Source organism: Emydura macquarii, unplaced genomic scaffold, assembly GCF_026122565.2.
Source record: "Emydura macquarii macquarii isolate MOO-44397 ecotype Brisbane River unplaced genomic scaffold, CSIRO-AGI_Emac_v2 contig_318, whole genome shotgun sequence".
Taxonomy (NCBI): Eukaryota; Metazoa; Chordata; order Testudines; family Chelidae; genus Emydura; species Emydura macquarii.
The window spans coordinates 14,653,317-14,674,098 of record NW_027130455.1 but is presented as its reverse complement, the minus strand read 5'-3'; the positions used below and the strand labels follow the sequence as shown (position 1 = coordinate 14,674,098).

At 40.3% G+C, this 20,782-nt stretch overlaps 1 protein-coding gene across 2 annotated transcripts in view; it reads left to right on the top strand.

Moving 5' to 3' along the window:
- Positions 1-16,350, top strand: part of PCF11 (PCF11 cleavage and polyadenylation factor subunit) — a 39,921-nt gene extending 23,571 nt beyond the window's left edge. For both annotated transcript variants that reach the window (XM_067568952.1, XM_067568943.1), the window contains exons 9-16: positions 1,631-1,736; positions 2,762-2,884; positions 3,486-3,600; positions 4,272-4,455; positions 4,984-5,139; positions 7,067-7,159; positions 8,182-8,217; positions 15,237-16,350. In XM_067568952.1, the coding sequence (XP_067425053.1) occupies positions 1,631-1,736; positions 2,762-2,884; positions 3,486-3,600; positions 4,272-4,455; positions 4,984-5,139; positions 7,067-7,159; positions 8,182-8,217; positions 15,237-15,452 (1,029 nt within the window). In that variant the 3' untranslated portion in view covers positions 15,453-16,350. The remainder of the gene's footprint in view (positions 1-1,630; positions 1,737-2,761; positions 2,885-3,485; positions 3,601-4,271; positions 4,456-4,983; positions 5,140-7,066; positions 7,160-8,181; positions 8,218-15,236) is intronic.
- Positions 16,351-20,782: the final 4,432 nt, after the last annotated feature.

The window sequence follows — 20,782 nt, the reverse complement described above, 5'->3', positions numbered from 1 at the left end:
CCTAATCTGTTAAGAAAAAAATTAATTTTTTATAGGTTTAAATATTTTCCAGTTACGTTTTAAAGTTCTCCTGTCGTGTGTGTACACCTGAAAGTGTAACCTGATAAAAACAATAATGAAAATGGGTATATTTCCGTTCCCCACTTGAGTGCAAAAATAGCTGTGATTGGAATTATAAATCACATGCAGTATTTAACTACCTTCGCACAAAATGAATTCCATGGAGAACATTAAACGTAGGTACATATAAACACAACCAAACTTTCTGCAAGAGAAATAGGCAGTAGAGGCCAAACGCTATCGAACAAGTGTAAATAAGTGGGACAAAGCTCGTTTGGATATGTATAGGGTATGCAGTGCACATTGGGTTTTTTCAGCTAGCCCTGTACGAGTTGTAAAATGTAGGGTCCTCATGAGGGAAGTAGGTTATTAGGAAATATGGGATTTTGGCACTCAAACTTTTGGATGAAAGGTACCTGTTTAGTGGAAACCTTTCATCTGTGGGTGAGGTCATTTGGCTTCAATATTGATGATTGTCCTGCAAAGATTCTCTTCATAGGTGGAATTGGTGTCAAACATCTATATCAAAGCCAATTGATTAGAAAATTCTAATTCTACAAGTGTTCTTTATTCTTGGATAATAAATTGAATGTGATATGAAGAATTACTAATTAAATTAATACTTATAAAAAGTGTTCTTATACCACTTACAGTTGTAAAATTTTGAAGAACTCGAAAGCCAACAGGCATAAATCTAGAAATATGCTGAAGGAAACTACTAATCAGTTTGCAGAAGGCAGTTACATCAGAAGTAATTATAAAAATTGCTTTTCACCTCTGAAATTCACTAGCATTTGTTGGTTTTCTGGAGACATTCTGGATTCCATTTTCTTATATAACTGATATTTAAATTTTCAGCTAAAAATTTGATTATATTTACTTCATATTGGAGTTTACTGGAAAATTAGATGGGTATGCATACACCTGTATTTTAATGCCCAATTTTGGGGAAAAGGAATAATTTAAAAGAAGCTATGGTGAGTTGGTTTTGGAAAATGAATTTAAAATTTGCTGGCCTAATAGCTAGAAGAAAGATAAGTATCACTTGTTAAACAAATAAACGTGGAACACCTGTGCATTTCATTAGGTGGCCGCTTTCTCCCCCGTCTGCTCCCCCACGCTTGGCAATAAAAATACAGTTTGAAATGCTGTGTTGTCAAATTATAAGAAGCCTTCAAAAATGTAGGGAGGCATTCCCCCTTCATAGATATAAATAGGTAAATGCATAACGGGCTTAAATTGCAGCAAGGGAGATTTAGGTTAGACATTAGGAAAAATTCCTAAATGTAAGGGTAGTTAAGCACTGGAACATGTTACCTAGGGAGGTTGTGGAATCTCTGTTGTTAGAGATTTTTAAGAACAAGTTAGAATAACATCTTTCGGGAATAGTCCAGATAATACTTAGTCCTTCCTTAGTGCAGGGAACTGGACTAGCTGACCTCTTAAGGTCCCTTCCAGTCCTACATTTCTATGATTCTATACTAAGGACACTTACATTTTATTATTAACTTCTAAGAAGGTTTTGTAATTCAAATTGCTATGAAATAAGGACATAACTTTACTTTTACAGGTTCCTGGTCTATCTGTATCTTCTCAGCCTGGACCTTACAGTCAAGGACAACCGTATTTACCAGTACTTGCACAAAATCCTGGAAGCTTTGTTCAGAATCAAGCAGGTATGTACCCATATTGTGTGTTGACTATTTTAAACCAGTGTTCAGGCTTTGTTCATAGCATTTAGCAACTACTCAAGTAGTCCACATCTCATCTAAAGGACAGTGTGTTGCCACCTAGCACTATATTGGGGCCCTGGTTCAGTACTAATTCAAGGAAGATTGCCATTTAATTGATAATAAATACAGTTTCTTTAATACTTGAATTTCTTTTGAAGGTCTCCCATTCAAGTAGCAGTCAGGCCCAATCCTGATTAGTTTATGTAACCATATGTTTTTGTTTGGTATCCTATGATGCTGAAAATAAAATTTTGGCCTGCTTTTGTGTGGGTGTGAAAAGGCAAATGGAGATGCACCAGGGCTGATTTGCATATGCTAAGTTATGCAGTTCATCCCTGCACATCAGATCCCAAAATTAAAGGTTTCCAGAATGTTATAAATGAACAAAGTCAAATAATTAATCTTAAATATCTACTAGAATCAGTCTAAGAAAATAACACATTCCAAAAACCTATAGAGCATGTATGCATGGTTGGTACCTTGGATAGCAGACAAAATTAGCACTTTGAAAGCTTTATACTGTGAGGGAAGGGGCTGCAAAGGAAAGCTGATTAGCAGAAAGGGACCAAGAAGGCACGAAACAAAAGGAGAAGGGATAGGGAAATAATTTGGTAAATAAAAAGCTGAAAAATGGGGAGCATGGGGAGAGGAGAGAGAAAGGTTGAGATAAATAGAATGGCAAAATAGAGGTGCTTCTATATGAGGGCTAACTTTTTCTCTCAGAATATGGCTTGGATGATAAATATTCTTGGTGGTGGTGTATATAATGGAATGTAATTTAGTAAGAAATGAACAACAGAAAACCATTTAGCAACTTTTATTTTCTTTAAAAACTAACTTTTCAAAAAAAAATATTTTAAATGAATATCATTAAAATAAACAGTATGGCTTTTTTATGTTAAGGTTTGATTTTCTTGAATGATTACAATGAATGAAATATTGTAACACTGCTTTTTTTCTTCCCTTAGGATCCCTTCCACTTTCATATCCTGATAATCACCTTGGCCAGCTTGATGTAAATGAGTTGTTCTCTAAACTGCTTTCAACAGGAATCCTCAAAGTGTCAAAACCTACTGATTCCACTTCAGCACGTATGTATAGCTTTTATGCTTACTGTCCATTTTAACACAAGAGTTAGTGAAGAACTCCCAGTAAAAATCTTGATATATAAGTCCTCTAATCTTCTATCTAATAGGTGTTTGAATGAGTTTGTTATGGGCAAATAAAACAAAGAATTTGCTTTTGTCTTTATATGATGTCCCATAGTTTGGGAATGACCATCTTGGCACACATGTTGAAGTGAACTGTGTTTCCTAACTTCCTTTTAAAACTTACACTACAGAACACTTTACTTTGTATGTTTTAACTGATTAATATAGGCAGACTTGAAAATAAATCAGTCTGTGTCAGTTTGAAATTGCTTTAGTTTGTGTCTTTCATAGATTACTTTCAAAACCAAGGGCTTGGATGAGTTAGAGAAGTCACTGAAGACCACTTGCCTAAATTCAGATTACTGACCTAGTTATTAATTTTTGTACTTTTGTTTTGAGCTGTTCCAGCACTGGATTGAATTGGTTAATGTTATAAAGCTGTATTTGGAATTATCATGTTCATTTTATTCCTTGAATAAGTGGAACAGTTTCAGAATGACATCTTAGCAAACTGACAAAGTTTTCCATCTGTGCTTTCTAGAAGTGAATGAAACTTCTACCCAGCCAGCTCCTGAGGAGGAGGAGGATGACCAAGACCAGAGTGAGGATCAAGACATCCCAGACCTCACTAACTTTACAGTTGAAGAACTGAAACAGTATGTGTACTAATGTGTCTCAGTGTTCACTAAGGGTAGTCATGACATACTAATATATAAGTAGTTTAATTTTCTGTTTCAAGACAACTTGAGAACTTAATTGTAGAAGATTGTGAGACATCACTTTAGAGTAAGGGAGGAGAAGGAATAAACCTGTCAATATCATTATTGTATTCATTAATGCCTCATCATTTGCATAAAAACCTTTCCATGTGAAATATATTTATAAACATTTAATTATTAGACAAGATGCATATTTTTTAATAGAACCAAAAAATTTTAAATGCACATTGAAGTCAATGGAACTGCTCTCATGTGTGCAAAAGTTTGCAGAGTTGGGCCCAATATTTTTAGAATTCACATCAATTTGTTTTTAGCTCATTGGAGCCAGCCTAAAACTGCTAACATTGTGCTAGTATGCTTTTTCATGTATGGTTACTTTAGAGACCATTGTTTTGCAATTTGAATCCATTTTAGGTCTGTCTCAAACTTGAAAACTATGGAAACCTGTGCTACCTGACAGCTGTTTTAGTTAGATAATAGCTTCGCTTCTTTTTGTGTTTGGTTATGAGAATCCAGCATTCTTTATTGCAATGTTTTCTCACTCTTTTAAAAAAAATTAATCACTTTTCTAGTAAATGTTAAGAATTAACAATTTTTTTCTCTTGTAGGCGTTATGATAGTGTTATAAATCGACTGTACACTGGTATTCAGTGTTACTCCTGTGGAATGAGGTTTACAACTTCACAGACAGATGTATATGCAGATCACTTGGACTGGCATTACCGACAAAATCGCACTGAAAAGGACATTAGCAGAAAAGTTACTCACAGAAGGTGGTACTACAGTTTAACGGTAAGCAATGTGATAATATCTTTTTGTGTGTGTCTGGATGAATAGAAGGCAAAATTACTGTATTGCCTCTGCAGTTGCACTGAATTCAGTTGTGTTGCATAGAATGTAAGTCAGCACATACTTTGGCCTTCAGTAATTAATCCTCTCAGATTTCTTCCTCCTCTTTTTGTGCCTATAAAAAAATAAAAAAGAGCTGTATGGGGAACTGACACCTTTTTCATAGTCTCAGTAGAGAGCAATGATTAGAATGGAAATGGATGTTGGACTACATTGTTGCTCCTAAGAGTGGTCCCTCTAGAACTGGCTTGAAGCACAGTGGAGCAGTATGGGAAAACTTACACTTGTACTTCTCATGCTGTATCTGTAATGAGAGAGCTTCAATTTCAAGTACAATGAAACTGACCCCTCTTATTAAAAATGCTCTCACACCTTCTCAGATATAAAATATGGGAGCAGTATTTTTAAAATGTGTAAAAGTTATGATTAAAGAAAAGATGGCTTGAATGTTGTTTTTGTTAACTTCCTTAGGACTGGATAGAATTTGAAGAAATAGCTGATCTAGAGGAGCGTGCAAAGAGCCAGTTCTTTGAAAAAGTACACGAAGAAGTTGTGTTGAAGACACAAGAAGCTGCTAAAGAAAAAGAATTTCAAAGTGTTCCTGCTGGACCAGCTGGAGTGGATGAGGTAAATTTGCATATTTAAACTGTCTTTGATTAGCCTATATAGTGGGAATGGTCTAATTTCTGAGCAATATTACAACTTTTCTTTTTATCCGTAAGTATTTTATGTATACTCTGAAGTTTCATCCTTGTATCTGACAAATGCAGATAAGAAATGTACCTGTGTGAAAGCTGAAGCTTGGATTAGCAGACTTGCAGTAGGAGAGATGATAGAGGCAAACTGCAAACATTCTCTATGGGCCAAATCACAAGCTCTAACTTGGATTTTCATTCAGGCCTCACTCAAAGAAATTCCCTTTGAGGCCAATAGAAGTTGTGCTTATTAACAGCTGAGTAAGAACTAAGTATCTAAGCATTTAACAAAGTAGCAACAAAATCCTAACAGACATTTCTGAATTTTATTTGAGGAGGAGGGAAGTTATGTAATCAAATATGAGCTGTTTTTATTGGCAAAATAGCAAGATGGACAAAAGCTTTTGTCACCTAGATTACTTGGCACTTCTGAATGTCATAACAATTGGCTATCAGTTACATACAGGACTTGCAGAAAACGGTTGTGATAGGCTTTCATTTAGGGAAAGGGTAGCCTTCTAAACTTGAAGATTTTATTTTATAATTTAGAAAACCTAGTAATTTAGTGTTATGCTAACAGTTAATCGAGATTGTGAAATCTAGTTGTCAGTTATAATTAGTCCACAGTTCGCAAATTGCATGTCTGGCTGGCAACCGGTCACAAGCGGAGTGCCCTAGGGGTCGGTCCTGGGGCCTGTTTTGTTCAACATCTTTATTAATGATCTGGAGGATGGGGTAGATTGCACCCTCAGCAAGTTTGCGGACGACACTAAGCTGGGGGGAGTGGTAGATACCCTGCAAGGTAGGGATAGGATACAGAGTGACCTAAACAAACTGGAGGATTGGGCCAAAAGAAATCTAATGAGGTTCAACAAGGACAAGTGCAGAGTCCTCCACTTAGGAAGGAAGAATCCCATGCACAGCTATAGACTGGGGACCGACGAGCTGGGCAGCAGCTCTGCAGAAAAGGATCTGGGGGTAACAGTGGATAAAAAAGCTGGATATGAGTCAGCAGTGTGCCCTGGTTGTCAAGAAGGCTAATGGCATATTGGGCTGCATTAGGAGGGGCATTGCCAGCAGGTCACGGGAAGTGATTATTCCCCTCTATTCGGCATTGGTGAGGCCGCATTTAGAATATTGTGTCCAGTTTTGGGCCCCCCGCTACAAAAAGGATGTGGACAAGTTGGAGAGAGTGCAGCGGAGGACAACCAAAATGATTAGGGGGCTGGAGCACAGGACTTATGAGGAGAGGCTGAGGGAACTGGTCTTGTTTAGTCTGCAAAAGAGAAGAGTGAGGGGGGATTTGATAGCAGCCTTTAACTACCTGAAAGGGGGTTCCAGGGAGGAGGGGGCTAGGCTGTTCTCGGTGGTGGCAGATGACCGAACAAGGAGCAACGGTCTCAAGTTGCAGGGCGGGAGGTCTAGGTTGGACATTAGGAAAACGTTTTTTATTAGGAGGGTGGTGAAGCACTGGAATGGGTTACCTAGGGAGGTGGTGGAATCTCCATCCTTAGAGGTTTTTAAGCTGAGGCTTGACAAAGCCCTGGTTGGGATAATACAGCTGAGGTTAGTCCTGCTTTGAGCAGGGGGTTGAACTAGATGACCTCCTGAGGTCCCTTCCAACTCTAATATTCTATGATTCTATGATAAGTAATCAGTGTCCATTTATATTACCCTTTTAACTTTACAGTGCATACGTAGGAATACAGTGTATTCCAGTATATTTACCTTGATTGTTAAAATGTCTCCTTTTCTTAGTAAACTGTAGTTAGCTGCTTCTCTAGAAACTGGAAAGCAGAAAAGTGTTATATAAATGTTTGTAAATTTACATAGCCGTGTCTTACTTTTCTATCTTTCAGAGCTGTGAAATTTGCCAAGAGCAATTTGAACAATACTGGGATGAGGAAGAGGAAGAGTGGCATCTAAAGAATGCCATTAGAGTAGAGGAAAAGGTATTCTGAGCATATTACTTTTGTATGTGTGACATTTGAGGTTACTTAAAAGCCAAGATAGAGGAAGGAATAGCCGGGATGTGCAAAGGGGGATATGGTGGAGGGCGACCCAATCTGTCTACAGTCTTGAAGAGTTTTCTCTGCTGCTTTTTAGGTTCCCTGCTGCACCAAAATATCAGTATCGTAGGGGGAACCCTTAGCGTGCTGATAAGTTAGCACAGAGACACTTGGCTTCAGTACATCATGCAGCAACACCATAAATAAAATGTACGCACACAAAATCATAAAATTGTAGGACTGGAAGGGACCTTGAGAGGTCTAGTCTAGTTGAGAGGTCTAGTCGAGTCCCCTGCACCTGTGGCAGGCACATGTAGATACCAGTTCAGTAACTTCTACATAAAAAAATTACAACCCGTTTCCAGTAACCACAAACATAGTTCAGTCCTTCATATAATTTTTCCTAAACATTATGAATAAAAATCCATAGTCACCAATTATATTCTGACATCATACCTCACTTACACACACCAGGATATAAAACCACATCTAGAACTACAAGTTATAAATATAACTTAAGAAAATCACACCAACCCTAAATCAATCATTATAATTATCGGAGTCTACGGATTGGGGAAGGGAGATAGTTGAGTCTGAGAAGGGGTGCCAGTAAGTGGAGTTGGGGTCTTGAGTAAATTAATTGCTTAAACTACATTCCTTGCTCTTGTGTTGGTGGAGCATACAGTCTAATAACCTCAGCATTCCTTCGTTTTAGCATTACCTTAGTTTTGGTAGAGAAATTATATTTATGGTCAGCAATAAGGACAAAATATATTTTGCTTTGATTTACCTAAATCAAACTAAGCATGGAAGACTTCAGTTCAAAAATGAATGTTCAGGGAAGCTAGGTATGTGACAATTGCATAATCAAAATTGTTTTGAAATCCTAATTTCATAACCAGTGCAACAGCTATAAAATGTGGATTCAAATATGTAGAGAAGTCACATAGTTTGTTTTTTTTTAGATTTATCATCCATCATGCTATGAAGATTACCAAAATGTAAGTGCATCCTTATTTTTATTTCTGCTCAAACATTTTATTATGAGGTTGATTTTTATATTGAGAGATTTATAGTTTTGTAATTAGTGAATATATTCAGAGCATGCTACCCATTTCTATCACATGTGACTAGACAAGGAACTGCAAGAATACTGGTAATGGCAAATTTACAATTCAGAACAAGCTGGGAAGCTCATTGCTTATCTCTGATGTTGTGGCATAGCATGTCAGCTTACATTTCAAACAGCTGTAAACAAGCTATATGTAGAATATATAGGTCTAGTGTATGGGAGTTAAAGCTTTTAAATTTGAAGAATTTGCTGAAGGGAGAAGAGCAGCTAGTCCTATACAAAGAGTGGATGAGCCAATGGAAATACCACCAAATAAAAGCCCCAGGAAAATACAGGAATGATTGCAGAGGATTGCAAAGGAGAATACTAGACGAGGTGACTTGCAGCCAGAAAGAACGGGATAGGCTGGAGAACTGCACCGTTACCAGGAAAAGGCAGGTTTACATGATTGGGGACTCCCTGCTGAGAACAACAGACAGGGCTGTAACCAGAGCTAATCCAGAGAACAGGGCGTGCTGTCTGCCGGGTGCTAAGATACAGGATGTGGACCTGAGGCTGAAGAGGATCCTAACAGGAGTGGGAAAGAATCCACTCATTGTCTTTCATATGGGTACAAATGATATAGTTATTCTCGTTGGAACATACCAAAGTAGACTATGCCAAGCTAGGAAAGACTCTTAAGGAAATCAGGCTCAGGTGATCTTCAGTGGGATTCTGCCTGTCCCTAGAGGAGGACAACAAAGGCGTGACAAAATTCTGATGATCAACAGATGGCGCAGGCAGTGGTGCTATAAAGGAGGGCGTTAGGACGTATGGTCACTGGGAGGCATTCATGGACAGGACTGTTCTCTTGACATGGACTTCACCTGAGTAGGGAGGGAAATGCACTTCTAGAATGGAGGCTGGCACAACTGATTGAGCACTTTAAACTAGGGAGTTGGGGGAGATGCCCAGATAATCTTCATGCCTGATTTTAGCATTGAGAGGGAGGAAAATGAAATAGGAAAGGACACAGCAGTGGAGAGCAGAATAGACGTTAAGAGGAAGGGTAGTGTAGATACCAGTGTAATAAGCAATACTGCAGTATAATGACTGTGCGAAATCAGGTAAGGAATGTGAGCAAAGCCAAACAGCAAAAATTAAGATGTTTGTCTACCAATGTGAGGAGCCTGGGTAACAATATAGAGGAACTAGAGCTACTGGTAGAGGAAGTGAAACCAGGTATTATAGGGTAACAGAAACATGGTGGAATAGTAGTCAGAACTGGTGTACATACAAGAATTGAAGGGTATATGCTGTTTAGGAAAGACAGATATAAAAGCAAAGGTGATGGAGTTAACATTGTATATCAATGATGAGGTAGACTGTAAAGAAATTAGAAGTGATAGAATTGATAAGACAAAGTCTGTCTGGGTAATCACATTGGGGACAAAAACTACTAGAGTTTTCCCTGGGATAGTGTTTGGGGTGTGCTACAGACCACCAGGATCTGATTTGGACATGGATAGAGAACTCTTCAATGCTTTTAATGAAGTAAATACTACTAGGAACTATGTGATTATGGGAGACTTTAACTTCCCAGATATAGACTGAAGGACAAGTGCTAGTAGTAATAATAGGGCCCAGATTTTCCTGGATGTGATAGCTGACGGATTCCTTCACCAAATAGTTACTGAAACAAGAAGAAGGGATGCCATTTGAGATTTGGTATTGGTGAGCAGTGAGGACCTCCTAGAAGAACTGGTTGTAGGGGACAACCTTGATTCGAGCGACCGTGAGCTAATTCAGTTCAAACTAAATGGAAGAATATACAAAAATAGATGTGTGACTAGGGTCTTTGACTTCAAAAGGGCTAACTTTAAAAAATTAATGGAATTAGTTGTGTAAGTGGACTGGACTGAAGAACTCTTGGATATAAAGGTGGAGGAGGCTTGGAATTACTTCAAGTCAGAATTGCAGGAACTATCTGAAGCCTGCATCCCAAGGAAGGGGAAAAAATCATAGGCAAGAGTTGTAGACCAAGCTGGATGAGTAAGCATCTCAGACAGGTGATTAGGAAAAAGGAGAAAAGCTACAAGGAGTGGAAGATGGGAGGTATCAGCAAGGAAAGCTACTTCTTTGGAAGTCAGAACGTGTAGAGATAAAATGAGAAAGGCCAAAAGCCAAGTAGAGTTGGACCTTGCAAAGGGAATTAAAACCAATAGTAAAAGGTTCGATAGCCATATAAATGGGAAGAAAACAGAGAAAGAAGAAGTGGGACCACTAAGCACTGAGGATGGGGTGGAAGTTTAGGATAATCTAGGCATGGCTGAATATCTAAACAAATGTTTGCCTCCGTTTTTAATTAGGCTAATGATGAGCTTGGAGATAGTGGTAGAGTGGCTAATGGGAATGAGGATATGGAGGTAGAAATTACCACATCCGAGATAGAAGCCAAACTCGAACAGCTTAATGGGACTAAATTGGGGTGCCAGATAATCTCCATCCAAGAATATTAAAGGAACTAGCACATGAAATTGCAGGCCCATTAGCAAGGATTTTTAAGGAATCTGTAAAGTCGGGCTGTATCGTATGACTGGAGAACTGCTAACATAGTTCCTATTTTTAAGATAGGGGAAAAAAAGTGATCCAAGTAACTATAGGCCTGTTAGTTTTACCTCAGTAGAATGCAAGGTCTTGGAAAAAAATTTTGAAAGAGAAAGCGGATAAGGACATTGAGGTTAACAGTAATTGGGATAAAATACAACATGGCTTTACAAAAGTAGATTGTGCCAGATGTACCTGATCTTTCTTGAGAAGAAAACAGATTTTTTAGACAAAGGGAATGCAGTGGATCTAATTTACCTAGATTTCAGTAAGGCAGTTGATACGTTTCCACATGGGGAATTATTAGCTAAATTGGAAAAGATGGGTATTAGTGTGAAAATTGGAAGGTGGATAAGGAACAAGTCATACTGTAAGGCGAACTATTAGGCTGGAGGAAGGTTACTAGTGGAGTTCCTCAGGGATCAGTCTTGCTGAACCTGGCACAAAAAATGGGAATATGGTAATAAAATTTGCAGATGAAACAAAGTTGGGATGTATTGCCAATACAAAGAAGGATTGGGATATCATACAGAATGATCTGGATGACCTTGTAAACTGGAGTAATAGAAATAGGATAAAATTTAATAGTGGAAAGTGCAATGTCATGCATTTAGGGACTAATAAGAATTTTTGCTGTAAGCTGGGATGCATTAGTTGTGACAGAGGAGAAGGATCTTGGCGTATTGGTTGATCACAGGATGACTGTGATGTGGTTGTGAAAAAAGCTAATGCGGTCGTAGGATGAATCAGATGAGGTACATCCAGTAGATAGGCAGGTGTTAGTACTGTTATACAAGGCTCTGGTGAGACTTCATCTGGAATACTGTGTGCAGTTCTGGTCCCCCATGTTTAAGAAAGATGAATTCAAACTGGAATAGGTGCAGAGAAAGGCTGGATGATCCGTGGAATGGAAAACCTGCCTTATGAGAGGAGACTCAAAGAGCTTGGCTTGTTTAGCCTAACCAAAAGAAGGTTGAGCGGAGATATGATTGCTCTCTATAAATACATCCGGGGGATAAATACCAGGGAGGGAGAGGAATTATTTAAGTTCAGCGCCAATGTGGACGCAAGAACTAATGGATATAAACTGGCCATTAGAAAGTTTAGACTTGAAATTAGACACAGGTTTCTAACTATCAAAGGAGTGAAGTTCTGGAATAGCCTTCTAAGGGGAGCAGTGGGGGCAAAAAGCCTAGCTGGCTTCAAAACTGAGCTTGATAAATTTATGGAGGCGATGGTATGATGGGACAGCGTAGCTTGGCAATTGACTGATCTTTGATTACTGGTGGTAGATATGCCAATGGCCTGTGAAGGGATGCTAGATGGGGTGGGTTCTGAGTTATTATAGAGAATTCTTTCTTGAGTGTCTGGCTGGTGAGTCTTGCCCACATGCTCAGGGTTTAACTGATTGCCATATTTGTGATTGGGAAGAAATATTCCCCCAGGGCAGATTGGCAAAGGTTCTGGGGTTTTTTGCTTTCCTCTGTAGCATGGGGCACACGGCTCACTTGGTGGTGGATTCTCTATACCTTAAAGTCTTTAAACCACAATTTTGAGGACTTTAATAACTCAGTCATACGTTAGAGGTTTATTACAGGAGAGGGTGGGTAAGGTTCTTCGAGTGCTTGCTCATGTCTATTCCCAATTTAGGTGTCTGTGCTCACCACATGCACTGGTGTACCCTAAGTGATACTCGTACCAGCCGGCTGTAGTGCCCCCCGCAGCGGTGCACACAGTCCCCTTTGTTGAGGCACTGCTCACTGGTGCTCAGGTGGTCCCCGGAGATCAGGTTCCACACTCTAGGTCAGGATTCTGCCAGATTGGGCTCCTGTCGACGTTTGCCGGCAGACCGGCACCAAGCGGAGCACCACCATGGGCCTCAGCCATCAGCACCTTATCTTCGGATAGCAGCCATGTTGTCCAAGCTAGGCAATCCCCAGCTACAGTGACCAGCTTCCCCACGATACCACCACCGCAGGGTCAAAGCCCGGACCGTGGCCTTACTGGTGGGGTTTCCCTCTGGAATCCCGAAGGCTGGTTCCATATGAGGAACCTCGGCACCGCAGTCTTTCATTCTTCAGAGTGCAGCACTGCAGCTGGACTTGGACTCAGACCATGACGGTTCATGCATCTCGGGACCAGTGGCCCCTCCCTCAACTCTGGTGCTGGCCTCTTCCTCATCGTCACCAGATGAAGCATTTGTGGGGCCCTTATCTACGGTGCCAGTGGCCGATTTTAAGGCACACCAGGACTTATTGAAAAGGATTGCCTGTGACTTGAACGAGCTGTTTGGGATATTGGCCAAGGCAGCTCCCGATAGAGCTCAGCAGGGTCTTCTGTTCTCACCATGAGTGGTCCCTCCATCTGGAGGTGGTGGCTCGTGTCTTCCAAAGGTGGGGCAATCCCTGGGTGGACCTCTTTGCCAATAGGAAGTGCAGTTACATCTGCTCCCACCAGGGCCTTAGTGCAGACTCCATCACCGACGCTTTTTTCCTCCCCTGGTCAGAGGGGCTCCTGTACGCCTTCCCTCCGATACCTCTGATCTTCAAGGTCCTCCTGAAGGTGAAGAGGGACAAGGCACAAGTTATTCTGGTGGCACCAGAGTAGCCCAGACACTATTGGTTTGGAATGCTGGTGGAGCTGGCTGGTCCCAGGTGTTGGACCCTGTCCCTGCACCTGAACCTTCTGCCCCAGGATTAAGGTCGCTTCCTCCACCCGGAGCTGGCCTTCCTCCACCTGTTGGCTTGGATGCTCGGTGGCTGAACTAGGAGGAGCAGGCCTGTTCAACCCAGGTTCAGTGAGTGCTCCTGGAGAGCAGAAAGCCATTGATGAGAGCTGCCTATAGGGCCGAGTGGAAGCGCTTCACCTGTTGGGTGACCGAACGTAGCGTGTTCCTGACGGAGGCTACAGTCCCTACAACCCTGGAGTATCTGCTCCATATCTGCCTTCCACCCCTTGGTGGAAGGTAGAACAGTCTTCTCTCATGGAATGACGACTAGGTTTCTCAAAGGTCTGGAAAGGCTTTTCCCGCTGATAAGGGAGCCTCCTCCTCAGTGGGACTTAAACTCGGTCTTTTCCAGACTTACGGACCACCCTTTGAGCCCATGGCCTCCTGCTCCCTTACATACCTGTCATGGAAGGTCGCCTTCCTGGTTGATATCACGTCCGCCAGACGAGTGTTGGAGATTAGTGCTTTTACGTTGGAGTCACCATACACGATGTTTTTCAAGGACAAGGTTGCATCTGACCTTTTTTGCCTAAGGAGGTCTCCCATTTTTACCTGAATCAGGAGATCTTCCTGCCAGTTTTCTGCCTGAAGCCACACAACTCCAGTGAGGAGAGACGCTTACATACTCTCGACATGAGAAGGGTCCTGGCGTTTTACATTGACAGGACTAAGTCCTTCCGTCGCTCTACTCAGCTCTTCGTGGCAGTTGCAGGCCGGATGAAGGGCTTACCGGTTTCCTCATAGCGTCTTTCGAGATGGATCATGGCCTGCATCCAGGCCTGTTATGAGCAGGAGGGAAACACACCTCCAGTGTCCTTGACAGCCTATTCAGTGGCTGGTACGGGTACCACTAAGGGAAAAAAGTTTCCTACACTGGTGCATGTGGCGAGCACAGACACCTAAATTAGGAATGGACATGAGCAATACATCTCGAAGAACAACAGTTACAAGGTAAGTAACCGTTCTTTCTGTGGCCTGGAAGTCAGACTACATGGTCATATTGGTCCCTTCTGGCCTTAGAGTCTATGAAGGAAGTACATTGATACTGATGGGTTTTTAGTTTCTAACTTCCATTATATGTTTAATGTGAATGAATTCAGGAATTGAAACTGTTATGTTGGGGTTAATGAGGAGTGTACTGTGCTTCATGGCAATATACTACATCAGTGGTTTTCAACCTTTTGTCATTTGCGGACCCCTACAAAATTTCAAATGGAGGTGCGGACCCATGTGGCTATCTTAGACATGCTCTGCGAACCCCAGGGGTCCATTTACTACAGGTTGAAAACCACTATTCTATGGTAATGGCAACCTTTGTCAGACCCCAGGGACACAGTCTGCTGACTCAAGCTTGAAAACCACTGTACTCCCTTATTTGTCTAACATAATTAATTTCATTTCAGGAGCATAAAGTTTATTGTTTTTAAATTATATCTGCTAAGGTAAGAATGTTACAGAACAAACCAGCTCTCTAAGAATCTTGGTGAGGGGAAAACTTGCATTTTCAGTAGGCAAATTAGCACATCTTGTGAAGCAACATTGATAATTTTTCTCCCTCCCCTTTAATCATAAAGGAAGTAACTGTCTTAGTGATGTGTAAAACTATATATAAATAACCCATTTTTATTTGGCAGACATCATCATTTGATTGTACACCATCTCCCAGCAAGACCCCTGTGGAAAACCCACTAAATATTATGTTGAACATTGTCAAACAAGAAGTACAGGAGCCCTGTAACAGTCCTAAAGTCAAAGAAGAACCTGTCGACACCCCTGCTTCTTGTACGGAAGAGAGCACACCTGCGTCTACAGATATTAAAACAGAAACTGATAAAGTTGAACCAGTTTAACTAAACTGAGAGGTATGATTTTTTTTACAGAACAGAAGAGCTGCTGTGTTGACTCCAGAAGGCAAATACTTTTTATATAAATAAAATGTTCTCATGGGGCAGGGCCCCAGCTATTGTTTGGTTAATAAATACATTTTTGTATTTGAATTTCTTATTGCCTGCACAGTTTCAGGTGTCGATTGTGTGACCGTTCTCTAGATGCGTGCAAATTTAACGGACTGGAATTGTAAAAAAAAATGTACAATTTTCACTTGTGGAAATGTAAATTATAAATAAAAGATATTTTTGCTATATATGGAGTGTAATGTTTATGCACACCATCGAATGAAGAGTTTCTGTATTTTTTTCAGTTTAAATGGAATTAAATAGAGACCTCAATTTAGACCTCTAGCTAAAAAGGATTCTGAAATATAAAATAACTGAAGGAAGTTATTTGGATTAATAGGAGGGTTATAAGGAAAACAATGCAGGAACTTTATCAAACAGCAAATCCTAGATTTCTTTTTCTTATTAAATGTAGTTGAACAAACTTGCATACATATCCAGATATAAAAATAAAAAGTAACCAAAAAGACAGTTTTGGATAGAAGGAAGAATTAATAAAACAACCTGTGGGCTTGATTGTGGTTACAAGTGCCAACATACATTTCATTAACAAACCAGTATACTTGGTTATTGAAACAGATTTTTAATGACTTTTTTTCAAATAGTCAAACGTAAGAATTTAGTACAGCTGAACAATTTTTTCTTTAAGTTACAGGGGAGAAAATGAATGTAAGAATGCTCATTTTGAAACATGGTTAACATTTTTCTTTTGTTGGTTGACTGGATTTAGATGGTAAACCGGATACCATGAGATGTTAATATTTCTAACATGTAATAAATAGAATGAAGCCTATTTGAGTTTGAATCTCTTTATTTCATAGGGGGCTTTGTGGTAATTGGTGTATGACTGGAAATTGAAGTTAAAATATAATGTATAACTTGTGGCTGAGAGAAATAGTATTTTACATTTTAAGAAATTATTTATTAAGGAACTTATACTTTAAAGCTGTTAAGCGAAGCTCAAACACTAAAGGCCAAATTCAGGTTCACTTTGCAAAACCCTAGTGAATTTGCCTTGCAAAAGGAATGTTTCTGAGACTTGGGGCACATAATTCACCCCATAGGGTGTGGAGTGCTAGTACATTTCATTGTGGAGAAATTAAGCTACTGATGCAGAGATCCCAGTGTTGAAACTGCTAGTCACAATTTCAGCTTCATTTAAAACATGACTTGGTGGGAAAGGATGTTTTGTGAAGTAAAACAGGGAATAGTGTTTTTACAGCTTTTTAAGACGTGTAAGTTCTTTCACAACTTGAGGCTATGATCTGTGCCATAGTTGAATGGCACTTCTTTCCCCCTTAATCCCTTTGAGTTTGAGGTGATATTTTTCATTGTTTAAAGGGAATCCTGGACATGGCTTTCCTAGGTACATAAAGATGTAACTGCTATCAAAATTGTAAAAGTACGTGGAATTGTTAAGTCTACAAATCATTGTAATTTGAGTAATTGTCCAGTCCTAGTGTGCACATTCTCCATCCACACAATTGGATTCTTTTGGCCGGCAGTGCCTGTTGGAGCCATGCCAGTGACCATGATGCCCTCATCCCAGGACCCCAGCTGAAGGTATGAAGGGCAGAGTTGGCCCAACCATCGTTCAGTTCCTTTGCTTTATGATCCAGTTATTATAAGACTGCAGGAGCGGACAAGGAGGCTGGATTATGGAATACATGTGGACACCACATCTCAGAGAACCAGTTACTGTTGTGTAAATAACTCGCAACTGTCCGCATGTATTCTACTTCTGGTGACAAGCAAACAGTCACCTCATAATCAGGAGGTTGGGCCTGTTCAATGATTGCAGGACAGCTCTGCCAAAGCAGCTGTCAGATTTGGAGGCTTTGAACAGGGAATGGTGTTGGGAAAAAGTGTGGACTGATCCTTCTATAGCTGTTCTGCAAATCAATATGCTGCTTGTGAAGCTTTAGAAGTTGCCTGAGCCCTGGTGGGCTCTAACCATCTTGCATGGATCCAATCTAGCATTATTTAGTGTAACTAGAAACCCATTTAGATAGTGTTTGGATAAATACTACCTGGCCTTTTACTCTGTTTGCACATGCTGCTAACAGCATAGGACACTGAAGGACAGTGTTTTGTCAAGGTAACACAAAAGAGCCCTAATTAACTCAAATATGTGCACTGTCTTCCCCCTGGTTGGAATGGGGCTAGGGAAAGAAAACAGGCAGGTGAATCATCTGTTCAAATGAAAATCCAAAAGAATCTTAGGTAAAAACCTAGAGTGAAACCTCTGAGGTCAACTTGTCCTTATGGAACATGGTGTAAGATGGACCAGCCATAAATGCCTGTATTTCTTCTACCTTTTGGGTTGATGTTCTAGCTACTAAAAAGGCTTTTTGTTACGGACGTAGCAATGAATATATTGGAAGAGGCTCAAGAAGAGGGCCTATTAACCTGGCTAAAAATTATATTAATATCCCAAGGAAAGAGGGGCCTCCTAAACTGGGGGAAACACATGAATGTGGCCATTGAGGAATCTAGAAATTGTAGGGAGGGGTCAGATGGTGTAGTCCTCATCAGGGGCATGATGTACTGGTATTGCTGATAAAGTTACCCTTATGGAGTTGACTGATCACCCTGAATTCTTGAGGGATGGCACATAGTCTAAAATGAGGAATTGGGATCTCTAAGGGAGACAAGTTGGTGGTGTGCTGGAGGACCTCTTCCATTTAGTTGCATAGGACAGCTAGCGAGTCCTACCTGTTGTGCACTAATATATAGTGGACTTCAGCTGAGCAACTCCCATCAGTGGTAAATAACGAGCAACTATCTATGTTGCTTGCAGTGTTGTAGCCATGTTACTATCCATGTTATCATGGATGCAATGCAGATGTAGCATTTGATCTGGGAGATCACACTGGCTAAGGCTGGTAATGTGATATTGGGAGCTGAGCTGATGCATAAATCAGGTCTGAATACAAAAACTGCAGGGCAAGCTGGTGCTAGCATTATCATTATTGATGAGTCCTGAGTCTCCTCAAGACGCTCTGTATAAACAGGGTTGGTAGATAAGCATGTGTTATCCCTGGAATCCACAAGATGAGGAAAACATCTGCCAAAGAATTTGGGCTCAGACACTGTCCCTCCCCCACTGAACAGAATATTTGACATTTGTTGTTCCAGTCTGTAGTGAATTGGTCTACTGTGGGGTTAACCCACCTGCAGAATTGCATCCTTGATGGTCTGTTCAAGGTCCCTTGTGTATTGCTTGCAGAGCTGGTCCACATGGACATGCTGTATAGCTGATGATAGGTGCAGAGCTACTGGTGTAATTTGGTGATGATTGCACCAGTTCCAGAGACTAACAGCTTCTTGGCAAAAGGGGGATAAACATGCTCCTCTCTGTTGACATAAAACATTGTGTTGTCTGTCATGACCTGGACTATTAGTCTGCATTGAAACATGGAAAGAAGTGCCCAGAATTGGACACACGACTCCAGCTGTGGCCTCATCAGTGCTAAGTACAGCAGAACAATTTCCATGTCTTACATACAACACTCCTGTTAACACATCCCAGAATTACATTTGTCTTTTTCTCAACAGCATCACACTGTGGATTCATAGTCAATTTGTGATCCACTGTAACCTCCAGATCCTTTTCTGCAGTACTGCTGACTAGCTTTGAGTGAAGGGCAGAATTCTGTACTAGTAATGGGATTTTCCCACTTGGAATCTCTGATATATTCTGTGTGATGGGTGAATTGGTATGTGAAAATAAGTGTCTTGTCAATCAAGAGGTGCCAACCAATTTTGGGGATCTAAGGATGGGATTATAGAGGTCAGGGTTACAATCCTGAATTTGAAGCAGCGGATGAAGTAGTTGAGTAGTCTCAAATCTAGGATTGGGTGCCAGCCTCCTTCTAGAGGATTAGAAAATAATGTTATCCCCCCTTCCCTCTGAACTCCAGAGGAACTTCATCTACTGCTCTGAGATTTAAAAGTAAGTCCACTTCTTGTAGCACTCTCTCATGACAGGTCCCTGATGAGGGACAGTGAAGGAGGTGGAAAGAAGGCTCTGAAATTGAATACTACAGATCAGTGATTTCCAAGACAGAGATGTCTGGCATGATATGACTGCAGGCTTTGAAAAATAAAAAAAGGTTTTGTATTGCCAAAAGGGAGAGAAAACATAGATACCCCTAAGGCTCCGTACGGCTCTCAATGGTGGCATCACAGAGGGCCTCCTTTGTTGGCACCTCTGCTTTTCCCTCACAGGTTCTGAGACTTTTTGCAAAAATTAATTATACCATTAAAATGTAATAATTATGTTTTATTCTAGACTTTTTATCTTTGTAATGTAGTTTATGTAACTATACATTTAAAAAAATAATCTGGGAACATACATTCATTATCTTGATCAATGTATCCATTTTACTATGACATCACAACCTTGGTACAGATATGGTTTATATTTTCACTACAAACGGGCAACGTCCACCACTTAATACAGTGTATGCAAAATATTTTATTAGAAATTACATATCTCAGTAATAACAAGAGTTAATGTATTTGCTTACAAAAGTTTTTCTTCAACATTCATTTCATCATCATACAGAATTCAATAGCACCGAAGTGAGGTCTCATTGCTGTAGCTTTGCATCTACTGTAACCCTATCTCTGTGTTTTTAATATCTGCTTAAAAGTAGACAACTACTTCGTACATGTAATAAATCACTTAAGGCCTTAATTACGGACATCAAAGGGAATAGGTTTGAGCCCATAATGCATACACAAAAGGGCCCAAGTCCTGCAATTAGAACTGTGTAGGTGGATCTTTGGGCCAGCGGGATAGTAGAATCAGGGCAAAAGTGGTAGTTGAGATTGTCGCAAGAGTCTTACCTCTGAATTTTTTGTGTTGAAATGCTCAGATTTAGCTTTGTTTTAAGGACATAATGTTAAGTTTTTGCTTAAAATGTAGGTTAGTTCTACCAAAAATGATGACAGTGTTTATCAAATGCTAGCACCCTTTTCTGCTAGCTACCTTTTGTGGTAGCTATGTGCTGTATTATTATTCCTCTTTTACAGATGGGCAAACTGAAGCACAAAGGGGTGAAGTGAGTCACAGGTGCAGCCCATCTGAGTGTTAAGATTAGAACTAAAGAGTCTAGGATCTGATCCTACTGCCATTTAAGCTAAATTGGAGTGGGGTAGTGGGTTGCTGTTCACTCTAATGGAAGCAGGATAACACCCCAGGAGATGTGCAAACCATT